Genomic DNA, 9,888 nt, shown 5'->3' on the forward strand with positions numbered 1-9,888 from the left:
TTATTTTATTTTATTTTATTTTATTTTATTTTATTTTATTTTATTTTTGAGATAGAGTCTCGCTCTATCGCCAAGACTGGAGTACAGTGGCGCAATCTCGGTTCACTGCAACCTCTGCTTCCTGGGTTCAAGCGATTCTCCTGCCACAGCCTCCCAAGTAGCTGGGACTACAGGTGCCCGCCACCACGCCCGGCTAATTTTTGTATTTTTAGTAGAGACGGGATTTCACCATGTTGGCCAGGCTGGTCTCGAACTCCTGACCTCAAGTGATCCACCGGCCTCTGCCTCCCAAAGTGCTGGGATTACAGGCGTGAGCCACTGTGCCCGGCTGGAATAAAGACTATTTCATGGGAAATAAATAAGTGACTTGTAGAGAGTGAAGAGGAGATACCTGGCTCAGAATATAAAGTAGAATTGTCTGGAATATTCCTGGGAAGGATCAAGCTGGAATCGAGCTACTGAAGCAACACCACCCCACAACCTCTTCCGTAGCTTGGTTGGTGTCAGTTCTGCTGAGACTTTAAATTTGTAGCCTTTTCATTTAGCAGCATTTCTGGGGTGTTTTCTGTGCAGCTGTATTTACAAGGTACCCAGCCTCCTAGCTTTCCCTATTATTCTTATTCATGTGGCACAGCCAGAGCTTGAGATACATCAAGGCAATGTCGTCTAAATCTGGCCCCTCAGTGTCCTGGTCTTTTAGTCACCGTTTAGCAGAAAGAAGATTGCTAGGTCTATTCTTAACTCTGACATATTTAAGAAGCACTGTGCTAATTCTTGACTCAGAGCATCTGGATTCTTTTTTTCTTTTCTTTTCTTTTTTTCTTGCCCTGTCTTATGGTGCCAAGCATCCAGATTTTTTTTTTTTTTTTTTTTTTTTTGAGACAGAGTCTCGCTCTGTCGCCCGGGCTGGAGTGCAGTGGCCGGATCTCAGCTCACTGCAAGCTCCGCCTCCCGGGTTCACGCCATTCTCCTGCCTCAGCCTCCCAAGTAGCTGGGACTACAGACGCCCGCCACCTTGCCTGGCTAATTTTTTGTATTTTTAGTAGAGATGGGGTTTCACCGTGTTAGCCAGGATGGTCTCGATCTCCTGACCTCGTGATCCACCCGTCTCAGCCTCCCAAAGTGCTGGGATTACAGGCTTGAGCCACCGCGCCCGGCCTTTTTTGCTTGTTTTAAGATGGAATCTCAGCTGGGTGTGGTGGCTCACACCTGTAATCTCAACATTTTGGGAGGCCAAGGCAGAAGGGTCACTTGAGGCCAGGGGTTCAAGACCAGCCTGGGCAACATAGTTAGACCCCCCACCTCTAAAAAAAAAAAAGAAAATAAAAGAGAAAAGAAATACAAAAATGAGCCAGGCACGGTGGCACACATCTGTAATGCCAGCTACTTGAGAGGCTGCAGCAGGAGGATCACAGGAGCTCAGGAGGTCGAGGCCACAGCAAGCCTGATCAAACCATTGCACTCCAGCCTGGACAACCGAGGGAGACCCTGTCACAAATTAATAGAGAGAGAAGAAGGGAGAGAGGGAAGGAGGGAGGAAGGGAGGAAAGAAGGAAATAAAAAGAAAGAAAGAAAAGAAAAGAAAGGAAAGGAAAGAGAGAAAGACGCTCACGCCTGTAATCCCAGCACTTTGGGAGTTCGAGGCTGGCAGATCACGAGGTCAGGAGATCAAGACCATCCTGGCTAACACAGTGAAACTCTGTCTCTACTAGAAATAAAAAAATTAGCTGGGTATGGTGGCAGGTGCCTGTAGTCCCAGCTACTCGGGAGGCTGAGGCAGGAGAATGGCGTGAACTCAGGAGGCAGAGGTTGCAGTGAGCTGAGATTGCACCACTGCACTCCAGCCCGGGCGACAGAGCGAGACTCCATCTCAAAAAGGAAAAAAAAGAAAGAAAACAAAGAGAGAGAAACAAAAGAAAGATAGATGGGGTCTCACTATGTTGCCCAGGCTGGACTCAAACTCCTGGGCTCAAACGATTCCCGCACTCTCAGCCTCCCAAGTAGCTGGGATTACAGGCATGCACCGCTGTACCTAGCTCCCTTTTTGCTTTTTAATCTATATGCTCTTGCTGGGTGATCTTACCCATTTAATAACAGAACACCTCATATTTGTCAGGCATTTTCTATTTGTCAGGCATTACACTGTACTTTATATGACTGTCTCATTAAATCCTTAAAACAGCCATATAAGGTAGGGCACAGGAGCTCACTTCTGTAATCTCAGCACTTTGGGAGGCTGAGGCAGAGGCAGGAGGATTACTAGAGCCCAGGCATTCAAGATAAGCGTAGGCAACATAGACTCCCATCTCTCCAGAAAATTAAACGTGAAGACATTGGCCTGACCTGGTTATTATTGCCTCATTTTACAGATGAGGAAACTGAGACTCGGAGAAGTCAAGATCAGATAACTCAGTGGCAGAACTGGCCTTGAAACCCAGGCAGCCTAACTCCAGAGCCTGTGTTCTTACCTACACTTTATACGCCATTTTTAATTTTCCTCCTTTCTTTCCTAAAACCTGCTCTGCCTCCTACATTTTCGGTCTTGTTTGTCCAGTATCCCCAGCTAGAACTGTCAGAAATGATTCTCCAGTTCTCCCTCACTGAACACCTCCTCCTTTTAGTCCTGCCTTTGAAGATGCTCAGACCCGTGTGTTCCTTTCCACATCCCCGACCCTCCCTCGCGTCAGCCCCGCCTAACCCCGACCTGGGCTGGGCGCAGGAGCTGCCCTTGGTGGACTCCTCCTTCTGCTCAGTCTAAGAAAGTGAAGTGCTCGTGTCACTGCACCATGTAAAAGTTCGTGGACTTCCTTTTTGTGGTTTTGGTTTGGGTTTGGTTTGTAAGCAGATCACACTGGAACTCCCTCACTTCACATGCTCAGTCCGGCCCTCGCATGTGTTTTCAGCTCCATTTCCTGTCATTCTCCACCCACTCCCTGTGCCTTACATTCCTGCCATCCTGAGGCTTCCCTTTATGCAAGATCTGGGCCAGGCCTGTCCAAGCTCCACGCATCAGCTTTTGTTCTTTTGCCCTAAGCCTCCTCTGTCTTTGATCTCCCAGACAGACTCTAGTCAGCTCTCAAGATCCAGACCCCATGCCTCTTTCGTAGCGTTTCCTCAGATTCCTCCGGGGTGAGACAGTCACTCTTCGGGCTGCCACAGCACATGCTCGAGCCTCAGCTGTGGCCTCACTCTGCTGGGTGGTCGTTTATCTGTTTACGTGCTTGTCTCCGTTCACCTAAATGGGTCTTTGGGACAAGGACCGAATCCCTTCAGCTTTCAGCACCGAGCACAGAGTAGCGCTCAATAAATGTTGGTGAAAACGCTTGAAGGAATGGGAAAGAGGTTGTTAAAAACAACAGGAAGTTAGAAATATACTTACTTCTAAGCAAAGGGATTATCTTGTGTTTCTCAGAGTAATCTCTTCAGCTAAATCAGCAGGCCTCAGGTGGGGCAGGCTAATGTACCGAATGAAAGTGACACACGGCACATGGAGAAGTCCTTTAAATTAGAAGTTCCCTCAGGGCAAGGGTCACTCCACAAGGTTGAGATCCTATCTGAGATCACCATGCCCCTCTCTCCCACTCTCACGCAGGTTCGTGAGCCTGTGACTTGGTAGAGAGAATATTCTGTTTAGAGTGAGAGGCCAGGGCTGAAGCCACAGCTCTGCAAAAATAATCAGCTTTGGGCCTAGAACCAGTGACTTTTTGGGTCTCACTTTCATGAAGACACATTCGATACTTACTTTTATACTTTTCTTATGGTTAATTTTGATGCAGAGAGACTTCACATAGAAAGTGCCTTTTTTGTCATGTATGGATGAAAAATAATTCTTAGCTCAGTGCAAGTGAGATTGTTGTATCTGAAATCCGTCTCTCCTTTCCCTTTCAGCTTCAGGATGAGCTAGAGAAAGGTGAACGGGACAATGCAGAACTGCAGGAGTTTGCCAACGCCATTCTTCAGCAGATAGCAGACCATTGTCCCGACATCCTAGAGCAAGTGGTCAACGCCCTGGAAGAGTCCTCTTGACCCTGCTTTGTGGGGAAGCCTGAGGTAGTCAACCCAGGAGCCAAGAAGGAGAACTACAAGGAACAGGCGCCCGGAACCTTCTTGGCACCAAACACTACAAACTTCATCCCATCTTGCTCACTTGAAGAAGTGTGATTCCAGCACCGTCTCTACATCTGCCATCTTTCTCTGCCTCCTGCTTTGGATGTGGTCTCTACACTAACCTTCCTGATGTCCAGGGTAGATAAAAGATGAATGTCTCTGAAGAACTGCCGCCTGGTCGTCAATAGTGACTGTGGAAGCTGGTGGCTCGGCCCTGACAGAGGGCCATGGAGCAGAGGAGCCTCTCATCTCCTGTCCTCTGACGTGAGAATGAAACCAGGAATGTACTTGGAGTTCAGCGGGCTGAGAGGATGCCTCCACTGGACCAGAGAGCTGAGTGTTCTAATATCACAATAGGTGCTTTCTCCTAAAAGGGTAAAAAACAATCTCAAAAAGATGAGAAAAAGAGAAGGGGGAAGGGAAGAGAAAATCGACTCTTCTTTTCACTGTCTCTTCTGCTTACTTTCCACATGAGATGCTTTATACCGGGGAGCTGTGAGCAGGCCTCACGATGGCTTGGGAGCACTCGTCCCCCAAGGTCTGAGTCTTCACCCAGCCCTGACTGTCTGTCCCAGCCTTCCTTACTCTGCTCCTCCGCCAGCTAACAAGAAGATGGTGTGAGGTGTTCTCCACCAGTCTCTCCTGTTAGAGACTGTTGACCTTATCATACAATTAGATCAAATGTCTCTAACTGAAGGAGAATATGTGAGGTTAAAAGAGCACCATCCAGGGCAACATAGCGAGACCCCGTCTCTACAAAAAATTAAAAAGAGAACATACAAAGGTGACATACGAGGCCCCGTTGTCCCCACCTGCAGCTTTGCCCCATAGCAGGTGCCCATGCCTCGGGGTTGGGCTGCTTTCCCCTGAACACCTCCAGGAGGCTGCCTGCCTTCCCAGCACCCACATCCCGAGCTCCTGCAGCCCAGTGGCTGCTGACGTTTTGATCCCTCACTCAGCCTGCTAGCTTTGCCCTAGACTCATCCTCTCAGCACCTCAGCCTCATGCATTGCCTGGGACCTTCTTCTGGCATAAATGAAGGTTTCTTGTCCTACACACATTCCTTCCTCGATTATTTCATTCAGAGAATATTTATGAAATGCCTACTGTGTGCAAGTCATCCATCCTTGAAAAGGCCACTTCTCAGTAAGGGAGAGGTGCAGTGGATTCTGTGAGACATACCAGCTGAAGTCGAAGCAGTAAATAGCATGTCCTTCCCCTCCCCGATCTTAAGGTATGTTTTCTAGAAAAGTTCCCTAATGGAGTTCGTGAGTTTGGGGGGCTCAGTCACCCACTTGCCTATGGGATTCCATTTGATGATTCTGGATTTTGGCTGTTTGTTGTTGCCCTTAGAGGGCTCTGAGTATCTACTTGTGGGTGGCCATTTGCTGACATCTGCATGTACCTTGTAGAATTCAGCCAGCTTCATGTTGCAAATCAGAAAGCTGACCCCAAGACTGCAAATCCAGTTGAAGGTATTGGCATTGTTAAGGACATTTTCCCAAGCGTAGACAACAGAGTCGTAAATAATTGGGCACGAGGAAGTAAACCACTTAACCCAAATCTAGTTCTTTGACCATCTCTACCCCAGAGCCCAGCAGACACTCACATCTCCTGATAAGAGTTGCTGGACTCGTTTTGTTTTGTTTTGCATTTTCTCCTCTCCTTCCCCACTTGCTCCGAGAATTTAAAGTCTGCAGAGTCAGCACAGCCCCATCAGTCCAGGAACTTCCCACCACCAGCCCTTGACTGTCCCGTTAACTGATACGGTCAGATCTCCAGCTCCGCTTTTCCCGGCTGTGAAACAATCCCTCTCCTGTGAGAGGAAACTGTGGCGTGTTTCTTATCGAGGTTTAAATAGACCCTGCTCATAAACCTCTTACTGAGATGCTTCCTGATCGCCAGGCTGGCCAGAGAGGGGTGCAGGGGTTAGATAGTAAGTGGTGGTCGTTTGTGGTTCTGTTGATTGCAGTGCCCATAAACCATGTAGAAAGCTCCCAGTACTGAAAGGCAGGAGTATTAGAATCTTACTTTATCCACCATAATGTAAAGAACTGGGGTATGATCACAGCCGTCACAGGGCCACAGTGGAACCAAGAAAGCAGGTGCGGCCATGCCTACACAAGTGGCCTGGCACTGGCCAGCTGCTCTCTCCCTGGTCTATCCGAGAAGGCATCAAGCAGGTGCCCCAGATCCACCCACGTGGCCTTTCTCATCAGGTGCAGCACCTGCCACTCTCAGCCACTGGGTGTGTGGCGCTCCTCTTCATCTCAATATTCTCCATCACTGCCCCCCGCCCCGGAACAGCTGATGGAAGGAAGCCGTCTGTGACTGACAGTGCTTCTGAGAAGAAAAATTTCTGGGACAGATATCATCTGTCTCTATGAACAGCAAGGAATCTTGACCCTTCTTGGGCACAGTTCTGGCTTCTCAAATGATGTGGTGACTGCCTAAGAGTTCAGTAATAAACATGGCCTGCCTTTGTGCTGTAGGGCAGAGTGGATGCAGTTTGTAGCATTCAGAGGATCTCACTGAGTCTAAATCATTGAACCAACACTTAACCAAATGTGCCGCTCCCGTCACACTAGGACTTGCCATGCCATGCCCCTCTCCTAGTAGCCATGGTTTCATACGGCCATGCAGCTGCTACTGAAGTTTTATAGCCTTGAAAGCGCAATGCAAGTCGCCCTTCATTTTCCCCAGACCCCTCCATCGGCAAGTCTAGTTGCCCTTTAGCACCTAAAGATCTGCACCTCACATCAGTGTCACCATAAAGAGGGCAAGCAGAAGAGCGGGTGTGATCCCAACGGGGTTTTGTAACTGAGGAAGTACAGTATGAGTGTCTCATGTTTTCACATACCTCTAACCCCCGGTACTCATTGAATCATTGATGAGGTATCAGTTGAGATTTGCAAGGACTTTGATACCATTTGAAATGGAAAAGATTTTGAACAGGCTTTAACATATTTAAGAAATATGGATGGGGCCGGCCACGGTGGCTCACACCTGTAATCCCAGCACTTTGGGAGGCTGAGGCAGGTGGATCACCTGAGATCAGGAGTTCGAGACCAGCCTGGCCAGGATGACAAAAACCCCGACTCTACTAAAAATACAAAATTAGCCAGGCGTGGTGGCACACGCCTGTAATCCCAGCTACTTGGGAGGCAGGAGAATCGCTTGAGCCTGGGAGGCAGAGGCTGCAGTGAGCCGAGATCACGTCACGCACTCCAGTCTGGGTGACAGAAACTCTATTTAAAAATACGTATATATATGGATGGGAATCGCCAAATTCATCTCAGCTCTAACCTTTTAACCTTTGTCCTTGCACTTTATAATCTAAAGATCTACCTGTGGCTCTCGGACTTCCTCATACTTGGGTTTTAGAAATAACTTGTAAAGCAGACTGGACCCAAGGCCGCCTTCAGTGTTGAGAGGGGCATTGTGACTTGCCACTCTCTGTCGATTGAAGTCTGGTTGTCCATGAGGAACTTGTGGACTCACCCACCCCAGAGTGAGAGAAGAGGAAGGCGACTCATCACAGACACGGTCGTAGCCACCTGCTGAACTAACCCCTCCCCTACTGAGGGTCAGGGCTATGAGGAAACCATCATGTATTACCCAAAATCTAAATGTTTCTGAGCTGCCCATCCACTGGCATTTGGATCTGCTGCCAGAGTCCTGTTCCTCCGAGGACCACACCGCCCTCCTGTTGACCACGTTACTTGAGTGTAGGCCTGGTGGCTACCCTCAGTGTCTTCGAGGAAAGAGCCAAGCACGGAAGACCTGGCTGCGTGGAGTATGACACAACGTGGCATTTCTCAAGCCCAGCGGACCCCGTGTCAGCGAATACCAGTAATTTAACATCTGTACCCGGCCTCGTCTTCACCGGCCTGGGTTCGGAACTGAGGAGGAAGGAAGAGAAGAGACCGCAGTGCCGCACACGCCCTCCGCAGAGCAAGGCCGCCCACCCATCACTGCCAGCCCTGGGCTTCTCAGGAGGGGACGCGAACCACTCAAAGGAATGTCTTAAAGAGAATCTGGAGTTTCCCCCATGCAAATTAGGGAATAATTAGGCAAGAAAAGACATACATTACAGGGAAATCCTTCTGAACAAAATGGCTGTCTTTACCTACTCTTTTTAAGCAAAAACTGTCTCCAGACTTTTTAGTGTCAAAACTGTAACCACCTGTCTCCTGATTTTTTCCAATGTGTTTGGCAAGTGCTGTGACCCTGTTGTAGGTACTTCTCCTGACTCTGGGGGGGAAGTGGTTTTAGGGATTGATTTGGGGGAGCAGGTTTTCGTCCCATCCCGCCTCCCCTCTTCTTCCTCTGCTTGTCGATATTGTCTGTGTGATTCAGAGAATTGGGGCAGTTACATTGTGTCTGTTGAGATTATTAAAAGATTAAAACGTAGTTGTAGAATGAAAAAGAGCTGTGTTTTAAACATGCAAACCAATATCTTGTTAATAAAGGAATTCAAGTTACAGGGCAGCCACGCTCCCCTCCTCCTGCCAAGCTGGCGTAGGTGGCCCCGGGCCGGCAGCTTAGGAAGCATGGAGCACACTTAACGGTAGTGCCCGCCTGGGCGAGAGACACCTGCCGAGCAACAGGAACGAGAGTCTAGGACTCAGAGCCGCGCAGTTGTGCCAGGATTTTCCTATACATGCTCAGGACCTCTGGGTAAAGGTTTCACAGTTTGTGACCCCATAACCAGCCTCACCCCACGGGGGTCCTAGCTCAGTGTGCCTAATACTGCATGGTAACCTGGGCTTGACCCTGCAGCCCTGCCTGGCAGGCCACAGGACCTCTCCTGCCCAATGGTGCTATCTCATCCAGTGACCGCCCAGCACGGGTGAGCGCTGGCCAGCCTGGAGCTTGCAGTCCAGGTGGAACAGACCGTGTTCCATGTCAGTTCCTTCTGGCTTCGGGCCCTCAATTCTTTCCCTTTGAGCTTTTTTCGACCCCAGATCTCCTAGGCCCAGGCTGTCTCTCTTGGGCCCAGAGCAGCCACTGTCAAGAAAGGAAGTGAACCCTACTGAAGCCAGAGAATGCACCCCGGCCAAAGCAAGCCCTCTGGGTCCAGCCCCTCTTCCCACGCCACGCCAGTATTGCATCCACCTACTGCAGCTACACATCCTGAGGGCAGCACCCCCCACTCTGGCCTGCTGGCCCACGGCAGGACTAGCCCGGGCACCTTCCGGGCGCTGCAGGATGTCCAGTGGGGCCTGTGACTTGCTCCCTGCGGCATTGGAAGGAAGTGTTGCACTTTACTGGAGGAGCCGAGGAGCACCTGCCCCCTTGTAGCTTGAGTTCCTTTCGGTAACAGTAGCAGCCTCCATGGTGGTGTCTGTGATGCAAATGCACCTGCTGCCTTCAACTGTATGTGTGTGTTCCTGCTGGAGTTGTGTTACTGACGGATAATGACATTACAAAGAAATTGTGTTATATTCAACTTTGCCTTGATAATTATTGTAAACACTTTGTTCATTTTTTCTTTTTTATTCACAAACTAAATCCACCAGGAAATTATAAAGTTATTTAAAAACTGTGTGCTGTGTCCTCCTTTGAGTCTCACCCAGCTGCTCGTCTAAGCCAGATGTGTCCGCAAATGCTAGAAAAGATGGACAAGGCCCGCAGTCCCCAAGAGGCCAACTCCAGTGGCAGGCAGCCCGAGGGCCAGGGTCCCAGGATTGACCGTGGGTGTGGGAGTCCCCACACAGCCCTGACGAGCATGATGCCGCCTCCCCCAGCCTGCTGTGACCTCGGAGGAGTGAGCCTCCT

At 49.5% G+C, this 9,888-nt stretch overlaps 1 protein-coding gene across 4 annotated transcripts in view; it reads left to right on the forward strand.

The window, feature by feature from the left end:
- The window catches only part of ERC1 (ELKS/RAB6-interacting/CAST family member 1), a 545,652-nt gene extending 535,999 nt beyond the window's left edge, over positions 1-9,653 (forward strand). For 3 of the 4 annotated variants that reach the window (XM_023182988.1, XM_023182991.1, XM_023182989.1), the window contains one exon: positions 3,889-9,653. In XM_023182988.1, coding sequence (XP_023038756.1) covers positions 3,889-4,026 — 138 coding nt within the window. In that variant the 3' untranslated portion in view covers positions 4,027-9,653. The remainder of the gene's footprint in view (positions 1-3,888) is intronic. The other variant, XM_023182990.1, reaches the window with a different exon arrangement.
- The last annotated feature ends 235 nt before the right edge of the window (positions 9,654-9,888 follow it).

The sequence above is a fragment of the Piliocolobus tephrosceles genome, chromosome 10, assembly GCF_002776525.5.
Source record: "Piliocolobus tephrosceles isolate RC106 chromosome 10, ASM277652v3, whole genome shotgun sequence".
Taxonomy (NCBI): domain Eukaryota; kingdom Metazoa; phylum Chordata; class Mammalia; order Primates; family Cercopithecidae; genus Piliocolobus; species Piliocolobus tephrosceles.